Source organism: Ranitomeya variabilis, chromosome 1 (genome assembly GCF_051348905.1).
Source record: "Ranitomeya variabilis isolate aRanVar5 chromosome 1, aRanVar5.hap1, whole genome shotgun sequence".
In the NCBI taxonomy this organism is placed as follows: Eukaryota; Metazoa; Chordata; class Amphibia; order Anura; family Dendrobatidae; genus Ranitomeya; species Ranitomeya variabilis.
This window is the reverse complement of record NC_135232.1, coordinates 257,836,244-257,862,764: the sequence shown is the minus strand read 5'-3', so window position 1 is coordinate 257,862,764 and position 26,521 is coordinate 257,836,244. Positions and strand designations below refer to the sequence as shown.

At 43.3% G+C, this 26,521-nt stretch overlaps 1 protein-coding gene across 2 annotated transcripts in view; it reads left to right on the top strand.

Annotated features, from left to right (window-relative positions):
* Positions 1-26,521, top strand: part of TANGO2 (transport and golgi organization 2 homolog) — a 366,375-nt gene that overhangs the window by 228,890 nt on the left and 110,964 nt on the right. For both annotated transcript variants that reach the window (XM_077293385.1, XM_077293384.1), the window contains exon 5: positions 3,190-3,304. In XM_077293385.1, the coding sequence (XP_077149500.1) occupies positions 3,190-3,304 (115 nt within the window). The remainder of the gene's footprint in view (positions 1-3,189; positions 3,305-26,521) is intronic.

The following is a 26,521-nucleotide window of genomic DNA, read 5'->3' as shown; positions in this document are numbered from 1 at the left end:
TTCTGCTTTTTTCACAAATAACCGCAGGTAATATCAAAGAAATGTTACCACTATCATGAAGTACAATATGTCATGAGAAAACAGTGTCAGAATCACCAGGATCCGTTGAAGCGTTCCAGAGTTATAACCTCATAAAGGGACAGTGGTCAGAATTGTAAAAATTGGCCTGGTCATTAACGTGCAAACCACCCTTGGGGGTGAAGGGGTTAAAGGGACTCTGTCACCTGAATTTGGAGGGAACAATTTTCAGCCATAGGGGCAGGGTTTTCGGGTGTTTGATTCACCCTTTCCTTACCCGCTGGCTGCTTGCTGGCTGCAATTTTGGATTGAAGTTCATTCTCTGTCCTCCATAGCAGGGGTGTCAAACTGCATTCCTCGAGGGCCTCAAACCATGAGTGTTTTCAAGATTTCCTTAGCATTCCACAAGGTGCTGGAATCATTCTGTGCAGGTGATTAAATTATCTCCTGTGCAATACAAGGAAATCCTGAAAACATGACCTGTTTGCGGCCCTCGAGGAATGCAGTTTGACACCCCTGCTCCATAGTAAACGCCTGCGTAAGGAAAGATTGCCTTGTGCAGGCATGTACTACGAAGGACAGAGAATGAACTTCAATCCAATATTGCAGCCAGCATGCAGCCAGCGGGTAAGGAAAGGGTGAATCAAACACCCGAAAACCCCGCCCCTATGGCTGAAAATTGTTTTCTCCAAATTCAGGTGACAGAGTCCCTTTAAAGGAACCAACTTTGCTTTTCATTCATGTGCATTGTGTTAACAGCAGTCTTTTTTTTTCTTCCCCTCTTTTTTTTTTTTCCTGTAAAATCCCAGCTTTTTTGGAAGATCTCATACATAAACAAATATATAGTAACTGGCCATATGTTTAGAAACGCTTCAAAACAGTCACCTGTAAATGTGCTTGATGAACATCTCACTAAAAATCCATGGACTTAAAAAGGAGTTGATCCCATATTTGGTTCAAATGTGGACTCTAGTTTTCTTGGCAGGTTTGATCTTTCCATTTCAAACATGGCTGTGGAAATTCATTCCATTCAGTCAAAAGTTTTTAGTACTTACTAGTGTCTTTTAAAAAAAAAAAAAAAAAGGTGTTTCTGAGCATGGATTTTTAATATTGGATGCAATCTTTCTGTTTTCTATAGAAAGCCACATGCACATATTCTGCAATTGACTCATTGGGCCTGATTCATTAGGACTGGAGTTTGTACGCCATTCTTAGTAATTTGTATTCAAGATGAAGATGTGCAAAATTCAGAGGCGCACGCCACTTAATGAATTAAGCACATCCTCTCACTGATGTGCGCCTTGCCAGAAACTTAATCCAAGTCAGGGACTGTAGAACATTTCTGGATTAAGTTCCAAAACTAGAGAGTTTGCCAGGCGGACTTCACCACACCGTGTCCTGCCCATGCCCCACCCCCTTTGGCGGATCTGGCTGGAACTGTCAAGAAAAGGATAGAATTTGCTACATGTTCCTCAACTTCCACTTGTGCAAAGATTTTGCAACTTTTCAAAGTGTTTTATTCCATAATTCTGATGAAAGCCACGATGAATTGGGGCCACTGTCTTATCATTGTCTACAGGATAGCTTAATTGGCATGCCAAAGGTCATTGTGAAGTGAGGGGGTGGAAATGTTACATAGTTATATTTTGGGCTGAGCTTTAACTGGCTAGTCAATACCTTACAATGGGTTCAGCTACCTGACAACTCGTTTTTACTTGCCTTTAACAAATTGGCTTTATGGTGCTGACAGGAGGGGCAGAATTTTACCATTTGTAACAAAGAAAAACAGTTATGTTATTAGAATTAACAAATATGATGCACGACAGCACATTTGTCTTATTTTAAATATTAAGAACATTTTGAAAATGATCCACATAGTAAACCATTAGCTGGTTGTCATTCACATGTAATGATTCAACTATTATGGAGATCCCCAGTGGAAAATTTGCAGCATATCATAAAACACTCCAAGTGATGCATCAAGAATTGATGGAAATATATCAGAAGAAATGAGCGATTTATTAGCTGTATTATCTGTATGTCTTTGTCTTGCTTAGCCAAACTATTATCTGTAACTACTGGTTGTTGACAGTAACAATGCATCAATGGAGTCTATCAGGCATCAATCAGACCAGGTTATCTTGGACAATAAACAATTAAATAAATTGAATTCATTGCTAAAGTGAGAAGTGTAGTTAAAAAGAAAATCTAATAATCTGAATAATCTGTCAGAGTAAATCAATTACACCAACAGTAAACAGGATTTGAAAAAGGACTTTAAATCTGCCTCATATTAAATCAGAGGCTGAACTTTGGTGATCTTGCTGATTTTCAGGGTTCGCTACTCTCATGTGTTTTGGTGGTAGAAAACCAATATCTGTCTTCAGGATGACAAGTGTATAATATATCAATAGAAGCAACATTGTTCTTCACACAATCTCCCTTTATTTGGCAGGTCTGACTAGTAGGTTCATCCTAATCTGAGAAGCAATAAAAATAACAGTGCATTTTGCTGGGCAGCCTTTTGATAATGTGTTTGGATATTGGTTACATTAGTTTTACAACTTGAAAATACAACACCTTTTCATTTCTGAAATGTAGTGATTCATGGGTCTAGGATTTAGCAGGCAACAGCTGCTGAGATCATGCAGAGACCGCAATAATGGCTTAAAGTATGATTATTTGTAATCGCTTGTTTTTCTTTCACAAAAAGTATTTTAACTATTTTGCTGCCATAGCTTTTGGAATAGTTTTGCCCTTTTGATTTGCACAAATCAAAATTGAAATATAAAAAATAAAGTCATTATTTTATGCCTCCATTCTAACCCAAAGTATAGGTCATCAATATCATAATCCTGGGGAAACCCTACTAATGTGATCAAAGCAGCTTTTCACTGTGTCCATCTCGTGGTGTTCTTTACGGTGGTGGCTTATGTGCCATGAGAATAAAAATTTGATCTTGCTTAAGTTAAATCTGCTAGGAGAGAGGACCCCACCATTAGATGTCGATTTCATCTAATGTTTATTGACACCTTAACAAAATTAAACCTAAGTTCACCAGAAGTGCTCAAACAACGATCTATTTCAATTCCACAATTTTCCTGGCCTTTATATGGTAAACATAAAATGTTGGTACATAGTCATTTTGTGATTTTGTTTTTCTCAACCTAGGTGCTCTTGTGGCCAACTTCCTGACATCCGATCTTGATAGTTTTTCATATTTAAAGAATATATCTGCTGAGGGACATCTTTACAATGCATTTAACTTGGTTGCAGCAGACTTCAAGTAAGTTCACTAAATTATCATGACGTTTTGTGAATATATCACATAAACTTTTCAGGGGGATCATCATTTCTTGGGTAAGATGGACAACACACAAATTATTTAACTCTTGCGCACAGGATTTCTGTTTTAAACTAACTTTGTTTTGATACCTTTTATACCTTTTTGTCTTTGGGTGGTGTTGTTCTTTAAAGGGATTGTACCATCAGAAAATGACCTATGGTCTAACCCCTTAACAACCGCCGATACGCCTTTTAATGGCGGCAGTTAAGGGTACTTAAACCACAGCGCCGCTTTTTAATGGCGCTGTGGAAAAAGTATATAGCGCCCCCCAGAGTCTGAATTTCTCCAGGGTCTCTGCTGCCGAGGGTAGCTGAAATCCCAGAGAACTTGATTCGGGTCGGTTTTTACCGACCCCAGTGTTGAGATCGCCGTTATTAACGGTATAACGGCAACTACAAAAAAAAAGTACGATTTTTCATTTAATTTTTCTCTCTTCTGATGTGATCGCACATCAGAGGAGAGAGAAATAGGGTCCCCCAGTTGCCCCACCGGTACCTGTGGTGTCTCTGCTTGCCCCCATGAAGTCCCCCTGGCTGCTGGCATCATCTTCCGGGAGAAAATGACGGGCGCATGCACAGTGCGCCCGCTGAGATCTGCCGGCCGGCAACAATAGGAAATTTTTACTATTTGTTCATTTTGATCACTGTGATGGACCCTATCACAGTGATCAAAATGAAAAAATAGTAAATAAAAACCCCCTTTATCACCCCCTTAGTTAGGGAAAAATAATGAATAGTGATGAGCGAATATGCTCGTTACTCGAGATTTCCCGAGCACGCTCGGGTGTCCTCCGAGTATTTTTTAGTGTTCGGAAATTTAGTTTTTATTGCCGCAGCTGAATGATTTGTGAGGTGGTCCCTAAAAAAATCCACACCCTCAAAACAGCCCAAAGATGTAAAAGTTTGTTCAGGAATTTAAATAAGAGCAAAAAAAAAATAAAAAATTTGCCCTACAGTATACGAGTATTTCAGTATGAGGAGCATTTACCAAATTAAGACTGTCCACTTCATGAAATATTGGCTGCAGAGCTGAATAAAACATTTTTCTTTTTACATTTCTCATCTCCGTTGCGGAGATAATGGCTAGTAAAGATAATATACAAATTTTTTCTTGGACCAAAGACATGTTAGTTTATTTTCTCAGGACAGTTACTTTTTCCATACATAATGATCAATCATAAGCAGGAGGCATTGTGTAGGGGGAAGAAAAAAAAACACCCCACCCCCTGGAATGTGAGTCCATGCCTTCTCTGTGTGAGACATGTAATGACAAATAGCTCTGCTGTCCTCAGTGATCTCACTGCCGACACCTGTGATATTGCAAGCAGGGAGGGAAATAGAGCAGAGCTGTGTCTTTACAGACATCTCTTGCAACTCTCCTCTCACTACGATGTCAGCTATGCTACTCCATATTAGAATACCATCAAGTAATTATTTTTAAATTTAATGTTCCCTAAAACTAGTTTGTTCTGTGCTAGACCCCTGTATTTCTGACCGGTATGACAAAAATGCGTTTACTAACAATATCCTTCAATGTACATTGAAAAAAATGTAACACGGCAATTGCGAATTCCTGTTTTGTGTTGTGTTTTTTTTTTTCTGTAATTGTGCATATTGCACTATACAACAGTTGCAAGCCCATCTTGGAGGGGCAATGTTGAGCAGAGAGCAGATGGCGCTATGTTAAATCTGTTCATTTAGTTCCTTTGTATTCTATATTGTATGACCTATCAGATTTTTTTATTCAGGTATTCCCTGTAATCATGCATGTTGTGATGTTGATAACAGTTGCTGTATGTCTAAGGTCAGCACTCTGGAGTCCTGGGTTCAAATTCCACCAAGGACAACATCTGCAAGGAGTTTGTATGTTCTCCCCGTGTTTGCGTGGGTTTCCTCCGGGTACGCCGGTTTCCTCCCACATTCCAAAAACATACTGTTAGGGAATTTAGATTATAAGCCCCATCGGGGACAGCGATGATAATGTATGTAATGTGCTGCGGTATATGTTAGCGCTATATAAAAATAATAATAATAATTATTATTATTATTATTATTATTATTATTAAGTAAAACACTTCTGTCCCTCACAACGTTTGAGTGCTGAGTGATTCTGATGAAAGCTGAAATCTGCAACAGTGCGGATATCCCATTTTTTCATTGGTCATCTAAACACCACCAGTTGTCCTGTTATAGCTGGACTCGCTATGATTTATGTAGTGGAAAAAGTTAAATGTTGGCAAAAAGGACAATTTCTGAAAATATTTTTTTCTTTCCACTCCATAGCCCTGTATAATTGACAATCTGTATTCTCTGAAGTGCATTGTGCTTACATTCATCTGAGAGTACAACTGTTTGATAAGCTTATGTATCTGCTCAGAGCTGAGAGGTGGTGTGATGGTGATTGTCTTTGCTGCCAAATTTCATTCTTTTTACTTTTATTAGTTAATCATTGTCGATTGAAGAACATTTAAAGCTGCAAAATTCATGACAGCCACAAACACTTTGGCAGCTGCCTACTTCCTAAAAGAGCTTCCTATTTTAGGCAATAACAAGAAAAATGTTTTGTATCGTAATTGAGCTCAGACTTAATTTGCTCACTGCAAAGAATGTGGGTGATATGTAAATGGTGATAATACTGGTCATATATATATTATCTAACCCCCGTCTTTAGTACTTGATTGAAAACCCAGCATTTACATCCATGTCTGAACCCACTTCTACTAGCTCTGCTTCTATCGCTAAGCTCCCTGTTTCACCTGACTTCATTTCTTGGTCATTAGAATGGTATAAGTTGCATGGAGCGGGTCAGATCTGACTTTAGTCAGATGTGACATAATTTCAATTGACATATTTTAAGTGTATCATCTGAAATATACCAGAAATAGTCCAGAAATCGGCCAGACGGTAAGACTAATCACTGTATTCCAACTTTACTTATCTTTCTTTTCTTCCCTGCTCTTTAACCATGCTCACATTTCCCCCATCGTTTTTGCTCCACTAATCCTCACTCTCCTCCACTAACCCCATACCCCTGCACCCTCAAACCACATAATTATCTCCCCCTCTCTCTTACCCCCCCCACCTCGCTCCATCTGCAGTCCTGCTTTCTAACCTCAGACCTCTACCACCAAAATATAATATAAGCCAATCACTCTCCTTCACCCACCTGCTTTCTCTGCTTATTCTCACTGCTGGCGACACATCCCCCCAATCCTGCCCCCCCCCCCGCCTCTTTCATCACTAATCCTCACCCCTATCCTCCTCACACTATGAGAAACTATCGCAACCCCTCACACTTAAAATCTGTGCCACTGACCCCCACCCCCCTGCTTCCTTTCTCTGGGGCACTTTGGAATGCCCGCTCTGTCTGCAACAAGCTCCACATGGTCCATGATCTCTTCACTTCCCGCAACCTTTCCTTTCTGGCCCTCACTGAGACCTGGCTGACGCCCCCTGACACGGCATCCCCTGCTGTACTGAGTTACGGCGGCCTCCAGTTTACCCACACTCCTCGCTCTGGCAGCAGACATGGTGGAGGAGTGGGTATCCTTCTTTCTAAAAACTTCCTTCAACCCTATCCAACCCCCACCCTCCCTTATCCTCCCTTCTATCGAGGTTCACTCTATCCGTATCTACTCTCCCTCTAATCTCCTAATGGCTGTCATATACCGACCACCGGGCTCAGCCACTGCCTTCATCGACCAATTCTCCACCTGGCTCCTTCACTTTCTCTCTGCTGACATCCCCACCATCATCATGGGTGACTTTAATATCCCTACTGACACCTGCCAGCAGCCTCCAAGCTCCTGGCCCTTACTTCATCCTTTGGACTCACTCAGTGGTCCTCCACAGCCACCCACACAGACGGACATACACTAGACCTCATCTTCACCCGCCTCTGTTCCTTATCTAACCTCACAACCTCTCCCTTCCCCCTATCTGACCACCATCTACTCACCTCATCCTTGTCCTCCTCACCCGCCCCCCATGTCCAGCCATTACCACATCCTCGCAGAAACCTTGCACATCTACACATTCACAGACTCTCAGACTCTCTTCTACCTCTGTCCTCCATATCTTCTCTCCACGGCACGGACAGCGCCACCGCTTTTTATAACTCCACCCTCACATCAGCCATAGACTCTCATGCATGGCACAGTGCAATGAACCAATAGGCAACCTTGGCATAACAATCTCACAAAAAAACTTCGACAAGCATCCAGGGTTGCGGAGCTGCGTTGGAAGAAAACACGCCTGCCAGACGACTTCACTGCTTTCAAACAAGCTACATTTGACTTCAAATTAGCCCTCACCTCCGCTAAACAGACATATTTCACTAACCTTGTATCTTCACTATCCTACAACCCAAAACAAGTATTCAGCACATTTACCTCCCTCCTCCGCCCACCACTGCCACCTCCAACTCCCCTCATCTCTTCCGAGGACTTTGCCACCTACTTCAAAAACAAGATCGACCAAACAAGGCAAACCCTAACTGTTCCACCACCCCAACCACTCCATATACCAGACCTCTGCCCTTCCCTAATAACCTCCCTCTCCAACATCACTGAAGGAGAGCTTACTCGCCTCTTTTCCAAATCGCACCTCACCACCTGTGCACCTGCTCCCCAACCTCACTAACATGCTCATTCCAGCTCTAACCCATCTCTTCAACCTATCGCTATCTTCTGGTACCTTCCCCTCTGCCTTCAAACATGCCACCATCACACCCATCCTCAAAAAAACTAACCTTGACCCAACTGCTATGCCCAGCTACCGCCCCATATCACTGCTACCGTTTGCTTCGAAACTCCTTGAGCAGCATGACCATGCTCAAATTTCCTCCCACCTCTCATCTAACTCTCTCCTTGACAACCTCCAATCTGGCTTCCGCCCCCACCACTCCACCGAAATTGCTCTGACCAAAATTACTAATGACTTAGTCACAGCCAAAGCTAACAGACAGTTCTCCATCCTCCTCCTTCTTGACCTGTCCTCTGCTTTCGACACAGTTGATGACTGCCTACTGCTACAGATTCTTTCTTCCCTTGGCATCAAGGACCTTGCCCTGTCCTGGATTGCCTCATACCTTTCCGACCGCACATTTAGTGTTTCCCACTCCCACACTACCTCCTCATCCCACCCTCTCTCTGTTGGAGTCCCTCAAGGCTCTGTCCTAGGGCCCCTACTTCTTTCCATCTATACCCTTGGCCTAGGACAACTCATAAAGTCCCATGGCTTCCAGTACCACCTGTATGCGGACGACACTCAGATCTACCTCTCTGGCTCAGATGTCACCTCTGCTGTCCAGAGTCCCGAAGTGTCTGTCAGCCATATCCTCCTTCTTCACCTCTCGCTTCCTAAAACTCAATGTAGACAAAACCGAACTCATCATCTTTCCCCCATCATCACGCTCTCTCCCGCACCTGAAATCCACTGCCTCGGGGTAACTCTCGACTCTGCCCTGTCCTTCTAACCGCACGTCCAAACTCTTGCCACCTCCTGTCGCCTCCAACTCAAAAAATATTGCCAGAATCCGTCCCTTCCTCAGCCCACAATCTACCAAAACTCTTGTGCATGGCCTCATCATCTCCCGCCTCGACTACTGCAACACCCTCCTCTGTGGCCTCCCCGCTAACTCTCTTGCACCACTCCAGTCTGTCCTCAACTCTGCTGCCCGGCTAATCTACCTCTCTCCTCGCTACTCCCCTGCTTCTCCCCTCTGCAAATTTCTCCACTGGCTCCCAATTCCCCAACGAATCCAGTTCAAACTACTAACACTGGTCTACAAAGCCATCCACAACCTGTCCCCTCCCTATATCTCTGAACTAATCTCCCAATACCTTCCCTCACGTAATCTCCGATCCTCCCAAGACCTCCTACTCTCCTCCACACTTATTCGTTCCTCACACAACCGCCTCCAAGATTTCTCCCGAATATCCCCCATCCTCTGGAATTCCATGCCTCAACACGTCCGACTATCCACCACCCTCGGATCCTTCAGACGGAACCTGAAAACCCATCTCTTCAAGAAAGCCTACAGCCTGCAATAACCATTCTGCCGCCTCGCCATCGCCAGAGCAGCCGCCTCACCACCGCCAGAGCTGCAGCACCTCTGACCTTCTGTCTCTTCCCCACTATCCCATAGATTGTAAGTCCGCAAGGACAGGGTCCTCTCTCCCCTCTGTACCAGTCTGTCACTGTAAACGTGTTTACTGTAAATGATATCTGTAACTGTTTGTAACCCCTTTCTCATATACAGCACCATGGAATTAATGGTGCTATATAAATAAATAAATAATAATAATAATAAGCAGTGACGTTTTTACAATGCATATGGCACTGCATGATGCTGGTGCGGACCAGACAAGAGCATTTACGTTGCTGGGACTTGTGGTGCTGCACAGAAGGGTGTCAGTGTGTTTTTGCAAAGTAGCTAATTAGCAAATGTAGTTCACTATCTGCTGTGATCTCTGGTTGGGACAGTTATTTTCTGGGAGTTGCCAGATATTTATGTGATAATGTGTGCAAACTGTAAAGCGCTGCGGAATATGTTAGCGCTATATAAAAATAAAATATTATTATGTATTCTGACCCTAGTTAGTTGTCTGGTGATACTCTGCTGTTTGACTTGGCTTTAGATACCAGTTCCTGACTCTAGGCTGACTTAACCCTCTGTTTGCTGTGAGTTCTAAGTCTGATTCTTTCCTTTTGCTTTTGACCCCAGTTATAGTCTGACATTCTCTGTTTTCTGATTAAGTTCAGTTTTTGTTCTCTCTGGTTTTCACCCTTCTCTGCCAGTTTCCTCCACCAGCTGTCAGCCATTCTGTAGATGTAACCCATGGGTCCATGTGTAGGTCTAGGGCCCTGTACAGTGGTTTAGGGTTCCTCTAGTACCTGCTAAACAGAGTGACTAATGCAAAAGTTTATCTTTGGAAGGCCTGTTTAGAGCTGCCAGGCTTCCACACACAGCTCAACCTTACACCCACAGCTCAACCTTACACCAGTATAATATCTGTGTAAGTAAACCCTGAAAAATTATTGTTGAAGTTGTGTAATTTGCTTGTTCAGTAGGCATTCCTGCCATATTCTCAACATATAAGTAGTAAGGGTTTTTTTCATGGAGTACTTGTCTTTTTACAGTCAGCCCCTAAGAATGTCATACACTATGAATCAAAGAACATTTTCTGAATGTCTCGTTTCCACAATTGGTTACTTTGACAATGCTTTCACTTAAATTACAAGCCTTCGATTGATCCTTTCTGATTTTGAATATTGTCAACTGTCCTCAATCAGTGCAGGTTTAAAAACATATATGCTAATGTATGGGCAGATGTCAATTATTTTTCTTATCCACAAAAGAGGGCCAATTTTCATTAGTATACTGGATCAGATCTGCATCAGTTTTTTGGTTCATGTGTCAGTTTTTACCATCCATGTGTCTTCCATTGTTCTTCTCTGCAAAAAAAACAAACTGATGGAGTCTTCTCAGTTTCTATCTAATATTAGAAAGTGAAAAACGGATAGCAATGGGATGCAACTAGGATGCCAAAGGTGCACTGTTGTTTTTTATGTTGGACAAATATAGGACATTTCTGTTTTGTTATATGTGAATCAGCAACAACAACAAAAAATTTGGCATGCAAAGTGCTTCATACACTGTGTGCAGAATTATTAGGCATGTTGTGTTTTGATCACATGATACTTTTTATACATGATGTCATACTCCAAGCTGTTCAGGCTTAAGAGTCAACCACCAATTAAGTAAATCAGGTGATGTGCATCTCTGTAATGAGGAGGGGTGTTGTCTAATGACATCAAATCCCTATATAAGGTGTGCTTAATTATTAGGCAACTTCCTTTCCTTTGGCAAAATGGGTCAGAAGAGAGATTTGACGGGCTCTGAAAAGTCCAAAATTGTGAGATGTCTTGCAGAGGGATGCAGCAGTCTTGCCAAACTTTTGAAGCGTGATCACCGAACAATCAAGCGTTTCATGGCAAATAGCCAACAGGGTCGCAAGAAGTGTGTTGGGCAAAAAAGGCGCAAAATAACTGCCCATGAATTGAGGAAAATCAAGCGTGAAGCTGCCAAGATGCCATTTGCCACCAGTTTTGCCATATTTCAGTGCTGCAACGTTACTGGAGTAACAAAAAGCACAAGGTTTGCGCTACTCAGGGACATGGCCAAGGTAAGGAAGGCTGAAAAGCGACCACCTTTGAATAAGAAACGTAAAATAAAATGTCAATACTGGGCCAAGAAATATCTTAAGACTGACTTTTCAAAGGTTTTATGGACTGATGAAATGAGAATGACTCTTGATGGGCCAGATGGATGGGCCGGAGGCTGGATCAGTAAAGGACAGAGAGCTACACTACGACTCAGACGCCAGCAAAGTGGAGGTGGAGTACTGGTATGGGCTGATATAATCAAAGATGAACTTGTGGGACATTTTCAGGTTGAGCATGGAGTGAAGCTCAACTCCCAGACCTACTGCCAGTTTCTGGAAGACGACTTCTTCAAGCAGTGGTACAGTAAGAATTCGGTATCGTTCAAGAAAAACATGATTTTCATGCAGGACAATGCTACGTCACATGCCTCCAACTATTCCACAGCATGGCTGGCCAGTAAAGGTCTCAAAGAAGAAAAATTAATGACATGGCCCCCTCGTTCATCTGATCTGAACTCCATAGAGAACCTATGGTCCCTCATAAAATGTGAGATCTACAGGAAGGGAAAACAGTCCACCTCTCGGAACAGTGTCTGGGAGGCTGTGGTGGCTGCTGCACTCAATGTTGATCGTAAACAGATCAAGCAACTGACAGAATCTATGGATGGAAGGCTGTTGAGTGTCATCAGAAAGAAAGGTGGCTATATTGGTCACTAATTTTTTGGGGTTTTGTTTTTGCATGTCAGAAATATTTATTTCTAAATTTTGTGCAGTTATATTGGTTTACCTGGTGATAATAAACAAGTGAGATGGGAATATATTTGTTTCTTATTAAGTTGCCTAATAATTCTGCACAGTAATAGTTACCTGCACAAACAGATATCCTCCTAAGATAGCCAAAACTAAAAAAAAAAAAAACCACTCCAACTTCCAAAAATATTAAGCTTTGATATTTGAGTCTTTTGGGTTGATTGAGAACATAGTTGCTGATCAATAATAAAAATAATCCTTTAAAATGCAACTTGCCTAATAATTCTGCACACAGTGTATACCAGGGGTGTCAAACTGCATTCCTCAAGGGCTGCAAACAGGTCATGTTTTCAGGATTTCCTTGTATTGCACAGGTGATCATTTAATCACCTGCACAGAATGATTCCAGCACCTTGTGCAATGAGAAGGAAATCTTGAAAACACGCATGGTTTGAGGCCCTCGAAGAATGCAGTTTGACACCCCTGGTGTATACTATGTATGTGTGCTTTCAGTGAAACAAAATTAACAAAACAAATATCAAGGTTTTTTTTTACCACTCTACAAAGAACTCCCACAAATGTGGCCATTGTTTGCAAACAAGATTTTTTTTTTATTTTATACACCCAAACAAAAAAAGTAATTTTCCTAACAAATTATTTCAAGACCATGTTGCAAAGATGAGTATATCCCAATGAAAATCTTAGGAGCAAAGCTACAATTTTGACTACAAAATTCTAACTGACAAGAATTCAACCTTTGGCAAGTCTAACTATTCATAAAAACAGGCATCCAGCATACAGTTGTCTATAAAAGGATGCTACTTAACAAATAAAACCTATCCCCATTTCAGCAATGGCACCAAATGGAAGAGAAATGTCACAAGACCTGAGGGAAAAAAAATTCATAGAAAAGGTGAAGGTGACTAGAAGCTCTCCAAAGCTTTACTTATCATTCAGAATATTTGTAACAAAAGTGATATAAAAAATTATCAAAGATGGAACTGCAACCATCTGACAGAAACGTTCAGGCTGAATATGCAAGTTAAGAACTAAATAGCATCTTCTGATGGAGAAATGTTAAAAATAATGTACATGCACTTTCACTATAGTTAGCTAAAGAAGTGGAAAGCCAAACTGGGTTGAGTATTTCCTGTGGCACGACATGGCATACACTGCAAAGGAATTATATGCATGGGTGTTGTCCACGAAGGAAGCCTCTCCTAAACCTATGCACAAAAAAAGCCCATCTACATTTTTTCAGGACCCTTGCTGAAAAATATGAAGACTACTGGAGTGATAAGACCAAGCTAAATGTTTTTGCAACTGATGGATTTAAAATCGTATAGTGTCGGAAAGAAAAATGCATGTGCCTGCAATGAAACATGGTAGCGGCAGCATCCTTATGTGTGACTGCAGTTCATTGACTGTATCATGAATTCACAGATATACTGCTCTTTATTTAAAGAGAAGGTGCTAGCATCACTCCATGCTCTTGATTAACCTGCACTTTTCCAACATTACAATATCTAAGGCCACAGTTGCATTTCTGAGGAAGAACAGACTGAAATTGATTCATTGGCCAAGTGATTTGAATCCTACCCAAAACACCTATGCAAAAATTTTGAGGAGACAAGCTGAGAATCACTCTCCTTCCAGCATCCATGCTCTAAAAGAGGTACTTCATGAAGAATGTAAAAAGATAGATGTTGCAATATGTCTCCAACTTCATACAAAATACTAGCTGTAGTAGTTTTTCATGTGGGGGTGTATTCATTTTTGCATCAACTAATTTGAGTAAAAATGAACATTTTGTAATGAAAGCTATATAATTAACCATACTTTAAAGTTAAGGGTCAAATAAATATTCTGTGGAACACTGTCTTAAAATTTTTTTTGAAAATGTCATGTGTTCTAAGGGTGTACTCGTTTATGCTGAGCACTGTGTGTGTTTGCGTGCGTTCTCAAATATATATACAGTGCAAGTTTGGACACACCTTCTCATTTACAGATTTTTCTGTATTTTCATGACAATGAAAATTGTACATTCACACTGAAGGCATCAAAACTATGAATTAACACATGTGGAATTATATACTTAACAAAAAAGTGTGAAACAACTGAAATTATGTCTTATATTCTAGGTTCTTCAAAGTAGCCACCTTTTGCTTTGATGACTGCTTTGCACACTCTTGGCATTCTCTTGATGAGCTTCAAGAGGTAGTCACTGGGAATGGTTTTCACTTCACAGGTGTGCCCTGTCAGGTTTAATAAGTGGGATTTCTTGCCTTAAAAATGGGGTTGCGACGATCAGTAGTGTTGTGCAAAAGTCTGGTGGATACACAGCTGATAGTCCTACTGAATAGACTGTTCGAATTTGTATTATGGCAAGAAAAAAGCAGCTAAGTAAAGAAAAACGAGTGGCCATCATTACTTTACGAAATGAAGGTCAGTCAGTCCAAAAAATTGGGAAAACTTTGAGTGTCCCCAAGTGCAGTGACAAAAACCATCAAGCGCTACAAAGAAACTGGCTCACATGAGGACCGCCCCAGGAAAGGAAGACCAAGAGTCAACTCTGCTTCTGAGGATACGTTTATACGAGTCAACAGCCTCAGAAATCGCAGGTTAACAGCAGCTCAGATTAGAGACCAGGTCAATGCCACACAGAGTTCTAGCAGCAGACACATCTCTACAACAACTGTTAGGCCATGTTCACACTTTGCGGTGTGCTCTGCAGGTTTATCCCACAGCGGAATTGATAAATCTGCAGGGCAAAACCGCTGCGGTTATCCCTGCAGATTTATCGCGGTTTGTTCCGCGGTTTTCCGCTGCGGGATTACTCCTGTACTATTGATGCTGCATATGCAGCAATATGCAGCATCAATAGTAATGATAAAAATAATAAAAATTGGTTATACTCACCCTCCGATGTCCGGATCTCCTGGGAGCTGCACCCGGCGGTCCAGTTCCAAAGATGCTGTGCCGAGAAGGACCTTCGTGACGTCACGGTCATGTGACTGCGGCGTCATCACGGTCATGTGACCGCGACGTCACCACAGGTCCTGCTCGCACAGCAAACCGAAGACCGGACGGCCGCGGGCAACGCTGAGAGGTGAGTATAGCATCATTTTTTTTTTATTCTTTTTTTTACACTATTTATGCTTCCCAGAGCCTGGAGGAGAGTCTCCTCTCCTCCACCCCGGGTACCACCCGCACATTATCCGCTTACCTCCCGCAACGTGGGCACAGCCCCATGCGGGAAGTAAGCGGTTCAATGCATTCCTATGGGTGCAGAATCGCTGCGATTCTGCACAAAGAAGTGACATGCTGCGGGTTTTAAACCGCTGCGTTTCTGCACGGTTTTTCCCGCAGCATGTGCACAGCGGTTTGTGGTTTCCATAGGGTTTACATGTTAATATAAACGCTATGGAAACTGCTGCGGACCCGCAGCATCAAAATCGCCGCGGATCCGCGGTAAAAACCGCAAAGTGTGAACATGGCCTAAAGAGGAGATTTTGTGGGGCGTGGCCTGGCTCTTGGGATGTAAAGACACAGGAGTCTAGAGCTCCCACACAGACCCCTATAAAAGCGTGGTAAATCGACTTTTGAGACCCTTAAGTGACCTAATTTGGACCTTATCTTACAGCTAAAGGTTATGGGCTCATTTTAAGACCAGAACCAGACTCCAGGACAGTGGGGAACCAGAGTTGTGACTCTTCACCACCTTCAGCCTGTACCTCTCGCAGAAATCCCGCCATTTTGCGCTGCAACACTGAGGCTCAGTGACACACTGGATGAAGAAGCAGCGGCCTGAAGTCTGAGCCTCATTGGACTCTCAAGGGCAAGCATTCACGGAGAGGAGAGTTCATCCTCCCCTCTACAAGAGACACCGAGCACCAGGAGGAAAATCATAGCGACTACTCCTGGTCTAAGTGACGAGCCCAGCAAACACCGGAGCGCCTGTTCAGAAGCTGCACCGCTGACGGTCGGGCTGCGACTGGATGGAGATCCCCCTCACCTCATCACCTGAGGCTGCTCGGGACCCCGCCGAGAGGTGAAGCACCGCGCGCCGCCGGCATCCACCCTGCAGATCGGAGCTGAAGGGGACGTCCTGCCGCTGCTGCCGCCGTCGCCGGGAAATCCCCCTCAACACAGAAGAGAACAGAAGCGCCGGGTCTGCAGCACTCAGGGACAACGCAGACTGATCCCCTCACCCAGCGAGGACACCGCCGCGACAGCCCGAGATCTTCGGCCGCGGCTGCGGAAATGAGTCTCCTGCCGCGACCCGGGAATCCCCCTAGACCCGACGAGCATAACAGCTTGCAGAGCGAGAGCTCTGACTATACGGGCGGGAAGAGCTGCTGTGGAACCTTTATAAGTAAAGGATTCTCCATTATACAAGGGACGGGGAGCAAAGCTGTGGAACTAACACTAATTCTAATAACGGGGAGCAGGCACTGTGGAACAACTCAAGGCGGGAAAATACAGGGAGTGATTCCCCTACACTAAGTGGCGGGCAGAAACCGCTGTGGAACAAGTGCTACCCATACTATATTTACAAGCGGGTGCCAGTGCTGTGGAACGGTTTACTGTATTTGGGGATTGAACCTGTTACAGAGAGACGGGAGCAAGAGCTGTGGAACTAATCTGAGCAGGAGCCAAGGCTGTGGAACAATACAAACAGGGAGTGGTATCCCTGGAGAGACAGGAGGGAGTCATCGCTGCCAACGCTATGGAATAAAAGGGACCAGTGCAGTGGAACTAACGGTTGTTTGCTGGGATAGTTCTCCCTGGGGATAGCTCATATCAGAAACCCTCTCAGCATATCAGAGGGATTTTGTGAAGAAACAAGGCCACAAGCACGGTATAATCCGATCAGTTGAGGGATTGTATAAATCTTACTGTTTAATGTGATTGCCTCATAGAGTCCTAACTGGCTACTATTCTCTGCACTGCAACATCCCCTAGTGGCTGAACAATTATCACTCAGTGACAACAGAGATTCTGAGGGCAATAGCTCCATTTCTTCTTGGGGCTAATATTTAAAGTGACAGTACCAAATTTGAGATATATAGAATACGCGGGAGCTGCCTCTCTTGTCTTCTTAATTGCTTAAAGCTGAGAGTTTATATGCTGAAAATAGATTATTGTCTGGTTATACAACCTTTATTCCCATATACTTCCTTAAATGGATCCAAAATCTGCGGTAAAAAAAATCATATTCTAAAGCTGGAGTTACACTAAACGACTTCCCAACGATCACGACCAGCGATACGACCTGGCCGTGATCGTTGGTAAGTCGTTGTGTGGTCGCTGGGGAGCTGTCACACAGACAGCTCTCTCCAGCGACCAACGATCAGGGGAACGACTTCGGCATCGTTGAAACTGTCTTCAACGATGCCGAAGTCCCCCTGCAGCACCCGGGTAACCAGGGTAAATATCGGGTTACTAAGTGCAGGGCTGCACTTAGTAACCCGATATTTACCCTGGTTACCATTGTAAAAGTAAAAAAAAAAAAAAGTACATACTCACATTCTGATGTCTGTCACTTCCCCCGCCGGCGTCCACAGGGTTAAAACTGCTTTCGGCAAGAGCGCTGCTAATAAGCACGCGCTGCTGCCGAGAGTTTCCCTGCACTGAATGTGTCAGCGCCGGCAGTAACAGCGGTGACGTCACAGCTGTGCTCTGCTTTACGGCCGGCGCTGACACAGTCAGTGCAGGGAAGCTCTCGGCAGCAGCGCGTGCATATTAGCAGCGCTCCTGCCGAAAGCAGTTTTAACCCTGTGGACGCCGGGGGACGTGACAGACATCAGAATGTGAGTATGTACTGTTTTTTTTTTAACTTTTACAATGGTAACCAGGGTAAATATCGGGTTACTAAGCGCGGCCCTGCGCTTAGTAACCCGATATTTACCCTGGTTACAAGTGAACACATCGCTGGATCGGAGGGTGATCAGCGACCAAAAAAAGGTCCTGATCATTCCCCAACGACCAACGATCTCCCAGCAGGGGTGTGATCGTTGGTCGCTGTCGCACATAACGAGATCGTTAGCGGGATCGTTGCTACGTCACCAAAAGCGTGACGTTGCAACGATATCGTTAACGATATATCCCAAATAATAGCCTATATTTAAGGCACTTCCAAATAAGAGCAAATATCCAAAGATAGAAACAGAACGGAAGCTTTATGCCAATAAAAACATTGAATTTTATTAATGGTACAATAAAAATTCTGATAAAGTCCAATAACAATCAGTGGAGATACATAAGACAGAATATACTGTCTGCTAAGGAGAATACATACAAAACACCTATCAACAATCAAATGATCCCAGGTACTTGCAAGTGAAGCCCAGTAGAAATAAATAAGGCATGAATAATAGATAATAATATATGCAAAAAAAACGTAAGTGTGTCATAATAGAAAATGCCTAAGATATATGGGCTAAATAAGTATGCCTGAAAAGCAGCCGCATGTCAAATGCCACAAAAGCAAAGGATATACAGAGTTAAATAGTCAAATGTATGTTGGCAGACAAAGATAGCCTAACACAGGGAATAAATGAGCCCTAGAGATACTTTAAGTGGTATTACTGTATATATCCATATAATAGCCACATGGTGCATGTAGCGCTAAAGTGCAAGGCATAGGGAAAGGTAAGGATGTATTTACCTGAAAAAGCAGAGCAGTAGATGGACCCCGACGCGCATTTCGCTGTTAAGCTTCGTCCAGGGGAATAGTCTCAACAACAGTGGCCATACGGGAGTTTATATAGCAGTTGAAAAGCAGTGGTGGCAGCGGTTTGTAATGGCGCTCAGATCAACAACGCCAGCTCGGATGTCACTACCGCTCAGCGTCACAAAGAGCTCGTCCACTCCCCTACCCGATGTGTCAGAGCAGGGGGGCGGAAAGAGCCACAGGAGAGACGCGTCGCCACAGCAACCCGATACCAGGTGTCTCAGCGAGCGCACACCACCAAAATAGAAAGGGGATCAGCTGGGATCAAAGAATTAAAAGCCCGCTTATGTACGCAATAGTGAAAGTGAACAGCGCATAACAATATAAGTTATTTTTATTGTACTATTACTAAAATTCAATGTTTTTATTGGCATAAAGCTTCCGTTCTGTTTCTATCTTTGGAAATCGTTAACGATATCGTTATGTGTGACTCAGCCTTAAATCATACGTGGACATTCCTAACTTATTAAGGCTGGTTTCACACTTGCGTTTTGATCTGCAGCGTTTTAAACGCATCTGCAAACGCATGAAAAAACGCATGTAAACGTGTGCAAACGCAGCGTTTTTTAGACGCATGCGTTTTCACATGCGTTTAAAAAGACGCAGCGTTTGACCGCGTTTACATGCGTTTTTTCATGCATTTGCGTTTTTTGTGCGCAAGAAGAGAAATTGCACAATAGCAAAAACAACATAACCAGACACCACCAATGGGACTACAGAGGGCGTATATGATGGGCTCTCTATATATAGACCCTATGGCTACTTAAATTTTAACAGCTTGCTACTGTATCCTGTGTCATGATGGATCTTTGCATGGAGAGCTTTTATTTCAACCTGGATTTCAGCTTCAAGATGTTTCTGGCCTGTGCTTTTGCTTGGGAGCAAGACCGAAACCGCGAAAAATGGAGAAGGAGACAACGTAGGCGTTTTTGGAGGCACCCGATTATTGAAGTGCGTGAGAGGCGTGGAGCCTACCACACGCTCTATGCCGAGCTGAATGCCAACCCGGAGCAATTCCAGGAGTACACGAGAAGGTCGCAAGAATCGTTCCGGGATTTGCTGTCTCGTGTCCAAGGAGCCATACGGCGACAGGACACCCAGCTCTGTAGAGCGATTCCACCCGAGGAACGTCTGCTGGTGACATTAAGGTACATTCGAAATCTAAACCAATGACAGTCCAAATTTTGGTTATTCTGACATGTTTTTTTTTTTTTTGTATTTTCCTTTTTTTTTTTCTTCAATTTTTAACCACACCATAAAAAGAGTAGAATGTAATGTTGTTTTTTGTTTGTGTTTTTCTTCTAGATTTCTTGCCACAGGGGAGAGTTTATCTTCCCTCCACTTCCAATACCGGCTTGGAATATCCACCCTGTCCGGAATAGTTGTGGACACCTGTCGGGCTATATGGAATGCACTCCGTGATGAGTTTATACCACTACCCACCACGGACATGTGGCGTGAAATTGCTGTAAAATTCTGGAATGTGTGTGATTTCCCCAACTGTTTGGGAGCGGTGGATGGAAAGCACATCCGCATTATCAAACCTGCCAGGACCGGATCGGAGTTTTTCAACTACAAGAAATATTTTTCTGTAGTGCTCATGGCAATAGCTGATGCGGACTGTCGCTTCATCGCCGTGGACATTGGAGCTTTTGGCTGTGGCAGCGATTCCCAGACTTTCAAGAGCTCGGATATGGGCCGGCGTGTGTATGGGAACAATTTTAATTTTCCCCCTCCACAGCCTCTCCCCAACACTCAAGGCCCACCGCTGCCATTTGTTATGGTTGGGGATGAGGCCTTCCAGATGTGTGAAAATCTACTGAAGCCCTATTCCAGTCGTGACTTAGACCACACTAGAAGGATCTTCAACTACAGACTGACGAGGGCCCGAAGAACAGTAGAGTGTACCTTTGGCATTCTGGTCGCTAAATGGCGCATTCTTGCATCAGCCATAAATCTAAAAGTGGAAACAGTTGGCGAGGTGGTCAAAGCCTGTGTGGTTCTCCACAATTACATAATTACTAAGGAACGACCCCACATTGAACTGGATGAACCAGTTGCACACCCTCTGCCTGATTTCCAGCATCACCCGCTGCGGTCAACTGCAGCCGTTGGTCTCATGCGGGACCAATTTGCTGCTTACTTTGATTCAGATATTGGACGGGTGTCATGGCAGGACAATGTTGTGTAAATGTCCTGTTGTATCTTTATCTGTACCAGTAATTTTCTACAATGAAAATAATGTTTCACATTAATAAACTTTAGTGTTGGTTGTGTTGACCGTGTCTCCTATGTTTTTCCTCTCCAAACCAAGGTTACCCAAAAACGGGCATTAAACCATGTCATATCCCCCTTTTTTTTGCAGATTCCACACTACAAATGTTAGTAGTGTGTATGTGCAAAATTTTGGCGCTGTAGCTTTTAAAATAAAGGGTTAAATCGCGGAAAAAATTGGCGTGGGCTCCCGCGCAATTTTCTCCGCCACAGTAGTAAAGCCAGTGACTGAGGGCAGATATTAATAGCCAGGAGAGGGTCCATGGTTATTGCCCCCCCCGGCTACAAACATCTGCCCCCAGCCACCCCAGAAAAGGCACGTCTGTAAGATGCGCCAATTCTGGCACTTGGCCACTCTCTTCCCATTCCCGTGTAGCGGGTTAATGTCACCTTGCTTTTGTAAGGTGACATTAAGCCAGATTAATAATAGAGAGGCGTCAATTATGACACCTATCCATTATTAATCCAATTGGATGAAAGGGTTAAAAAAACACACACACATTATTAAAAAGTATTTTAATTAAATAACCACACAGGTTGTTTTAATATTTTATTGCTCTCTCAATCCACCTGAAGACCCTCGCTCTGAAAAATAATAAACCAACAATATACATACCTTCCGATGGTCTGTCACGTCCCATGAGGTAAATCCATCTGAAGCGGTTAAAATATTTTACAGGCAGGAGCTCTGCTAATGCAGCTGTGCTCGTGCCTGTAAAAACCCCGGGGAATGAAGGTAATGTAGGTCAATGACCTGTATTTACCTTCATTCACGGTTATGCGCCCCCTGCTGGATGTCCCTAGAACGTGGGAAAATATTTACCAGGCTTGAGGTCATATGAGGACATCCAGCAGGGGGCGCATCACCGCGAATGAAGGTAACTACAGGTCATTGACCTACATTACCTTCATTCGCAGTGATGCGCCCCCTGCTGGATGTCCTCATATGACCTCGAGCCAGGGAACTTTTCTGAATATTTTCCCACGTTCTAGGGACATCCAGCAGGGGGCGCATCACCGCGAATGAAGGTAACTACAGGTCATTGACCTACATTACCTTCATTCGCGGTGATGCGCCCCCTGCTGAATGTCCCTAGAACGTGGGAAAATATTTACCAGGCTTGAGGTCATATGAGGACATCCAGCAGGGGGCGCATCACCGCGAATGAAGGTAACTACAGGTCATTGACCTACATTACCTTCATTCGCAGTGATGCGCCCCCTGCTGGATGTCCTCATATGACCTCAAGCCTGGTAAATATTTTCCCACGTTCTAGGGACATCCAGCAGGGTGCGCATCACCACGAATGAAGGTAAATACAGGTCATTGACCTACATTACCTGCATTCCCCGAGGTTTTTACAGGCACGAGCACAGCTGCATTAGCAGAGCTCCTGCCTGTAAAATGATTTAACCCCTTCAAATGCTGCTGCCGGAGCAGCAGTGGTCACCGTGGTGGCGGTGGGATGTCCAACTGCACTCGTCATGGTGTTGGCGCTGTAGTGGAGTCCGCCTGTGGAAGGAATTGAGATGGCCGTGCAGTGGTATGCAGCAGAGGTCGGCATGGAGGTTAATCGTGACAGTGACGGCACAGTTGGATATGCCGCCACTGTCTGCTGTAAATAATGACTCTGCTGCATAGCCTGCACAAAAGCAGCATTGCAGGCCTGCATAACACTGAGCTGGAGATCAGGGCTAAGGTGTTCCGACATACCCTGCTCAATTTGGTTGAAAAAATGATGAGCTGGCCTCTGGAGGTCGGCTTTAACTTGATCAAGGCTTTTGGCGACCTCCTGGATACGGCAATTCAAGAGGTTATGAGAAACATAATAATAATAATAATTTTTATTTATATAGCGCCAACATATTCCGCAGCGCTTTACAACTTATAGAGGGGACTTGTACAGACAATAGACATTACAGCATAACAGAAATCACAGTTCAAAATAGATACCAGGAGGAATGAGGGCCCTGCTCGCAAGCTTACAAACTATGAGGAAAAGGGGAGACACGAGAGGTGGATGGTAACAATTGCTTTAGTTATTTGGACCAGCCATAGTGTAAGGCTCGGGTGTTCATGTAAGGCTGCATGAACCAGTTAACAGCCTAAGTATGTAGCAGTACAGACACAGAGGGCTATTAACTGCATAAAGTGTATGAGAACACGATGCAAGGAACCTGATTATGTGTTTTTTGTTTTTTTTTCTATTTTTAATAACAGGGATAGTTAGGTTAATGCATTGAGGCGGTAGGCCAGTCTGAACAAATGAGTTTTTAGGGCACGATTAAAACTGTGGGGATTGGGGATTAATCGTATTAACCTAGGTAGTGCATTCCAAAGAATCGGCGCAGCACGTGTAAAGTCTTGGAGACGAGAGTGGGAGGTTCTGATTATTGAGGATGCTAACCTGAGGTCATTAGCGGAGCGGAGGGCACGGGTAGGGTGGTAGACTGAGACCAGAGAGGAGATGTAAGGTGGTGCTGAGCCATGGAGTGCTTTGTGGATGAGGGTAGTAGTTTTGTACTGGATTCTGGAGTGGATGGGTAGCCAGTGTAATGACTGGCACAAGGTAGAGGCATCGGTGTAACGGTTGGTGAGGAATATGATCCTGGCAGCAGCATTCAGGACAGATTGGAGCGGGGAGAGTTTATGTGTATATAATGTGTATATATATATATATATATATTTATATAATATAGATAGATAGATAGATAGTACATTGGGGTTTGACTATGTTTTATAGTTTTTATCTTTAGAACTTTAATTGAAAATGCAGCTATACAAAACATAGAGAAGACAAAGCATTTATCATAAAATTATTTAAAGACTGCAACTTATTTGTTTGTTCAGTAGGATTTTTCTAACATACATTTATTATATGCGAGAATATTGTCACTGCTCTTGCATGAATGCTTCTGAACTCATGTTAATGAGTTCTGATTTCCAGATGAAATCCCATGGTAGAAATGACAGGCACTGTAACTGAGACATACCTGGGGAGTAGAGGAATTACAGGTCCATCAGATACAGATGTTGAGTGCTGCTGTCCTGCAGGCTGAAAGCTGTTTGCTTTTTTTGTGTTCTGCAAGGACTCCAGGGGATTCGTGAACAGCATCTCTCAGTCAGAGGGATCTTGTAGCAGATGGTAAATATTTATACTTTTTCACACTGAACAACTTGGCACCAAAGGCCATAGGAACGGAAGGCCCATAGCATTAGTGCTGTTTGTTTGTGCTAGTTTACAGTAATGACTCGATAATTGACGCTAATGTTATAAAGGACATCTGAAACAAAAATAAAACTGTTAACTTTGTACATACTTTTTCATTCACTGTGTTTTACTTATACTTAGACTGTGAATTGTTTAAAGGGATAGTTTCAATCTTATTTTGTCCAAAACATTAATTAAGTATATTCAGTTGTAAATTTTATCACTTGTTTTGCATTTCGCTTATTGGGCATAATCTAATAATGAATTCCTATCTGTCACAACATATTACAAATTATAAGGTTTTACTTTGCAGCTTTTCTTTAAAGGCTTATTCCCACAATCTGTATTTTTTTCACAAAGCACAGAAAATACATACTTAATGTTAATATACAGTAACCCTACATAGAAATGTAGTACATACACATAGAAACAACTTTAATGTTCTGTACTCTTTCAGCCGTCAGCATTTGTTTAAAGGGAACCTGTCACCAGGTTTGACCGATATGAGATACAGGGCTGATATACAGCATTCTATAATGCTGTATATATGCCCCACCTCCACCTGAAAGACAAGAAAACCAGCTTTTATTATATTCACCTTGGGGGCATTCAGGTGTGAGGGGTGTCGCTGGTCCTGGTCCAGCACCTCCGTTCTTCTTGCGATGCCATCCTCCTTCTTGCTTCATGTGGATGACTCGTCTCTACGTCATCTTTCCTCATGGGCAAGCATTGCAGTAGCTTAGGTATCCGTGATTGCGACTACTGATACAGTGACAGCTAGTTGGTAGTGGTCGTAAGCATGGAAAGGTCCTGCAATGCCTGCACATGAGGAAAGAGACATGGTGAATCAGAAAAACTATATTATATTTCTAATTGGAGGTATTTGCTAATAATAATATTATTACACCTACTGCATATTGGGATAGAATCTTGTAGATACAAGTACCCCTTTTAACTCATTCACAACCTTGGACATATCCATACGTCCAGGTGGCCTGGTACCTACTGACATTCGACTTCTGTATACGTCCAGGCGATTTTGCTTGCTTAGAGGCTGTGCGCACGCGATCGCCGCCTGGTGTTAGCCTGGTGTCAGCTATCAGAAACGGCTATCTGTGTCAGGAGCGGTGCTAGCACTTTAACACCCTAAATGCTGCGATTGCAACATTTAGCGAGCGGGAAGAGGTATCGGAGACCACACGACACTGTCACGGGGTCCTGATCGTTGCCATGGTGACCCTATGTCATCATGACATCCCGGTCACCAGGCACTAGCTGTACATGATCTAACTAACTTATGTCTGTAGGGCTGACAGGCTATAAGGTATAGCAATGCTCCTGCATTGTTATACCTTATAACTGCGATCAGATTGCAGAAAGTGAAAGTAAAAAAAAAAAACTGTAAATATTTTTCAAAAAGTAGAGAAAAAAATATATTGATTGTATCCATAAATAAATATTTGTCTAACATCAGCCAAACATAAAAACTCAATATAAATCTGGTATCGCTGTAATCGCACCGATCCAGAGAATAAAGTCGCCTAATCACTTATACCGCATTAAGAACAGGGTAAAAAATTAATAAAACCAGTTCTTCACCTACTATTGATTTCTTCATTCAGCCTCCCAAAGATCGCAGTAAGGCTCAGCTCACATTTATCTTGTGCTCTATGCTGAGCGCTTATATTGAGCTTTCCATGTAAATCTCTGAAATACGTGATTCAGATGTTACCCCGGCAGAAGATTCCCTATAATGAGGCAAATGGAGGCACTGTGGACGCTGTCTGGCCTATGATCCAGTGGTGTCTGCCTTTTTAGGAATGCATAAAAGAGCGGTCAGCCACAGTTTTGGACACTTCTGAAAAGAAAGACATCGCCAGGCACCTGCGCACTGCAGTATTTTGCTCTGCCCTCAACAGGTCAGATAAAGTACGCCTGCGCAGGAGCCGCGGCAAGAAGCAAAGAAGAGGACGTCATCATATGAAGATGGGAGGTGCTGGACCCGGACCACGTCTCCC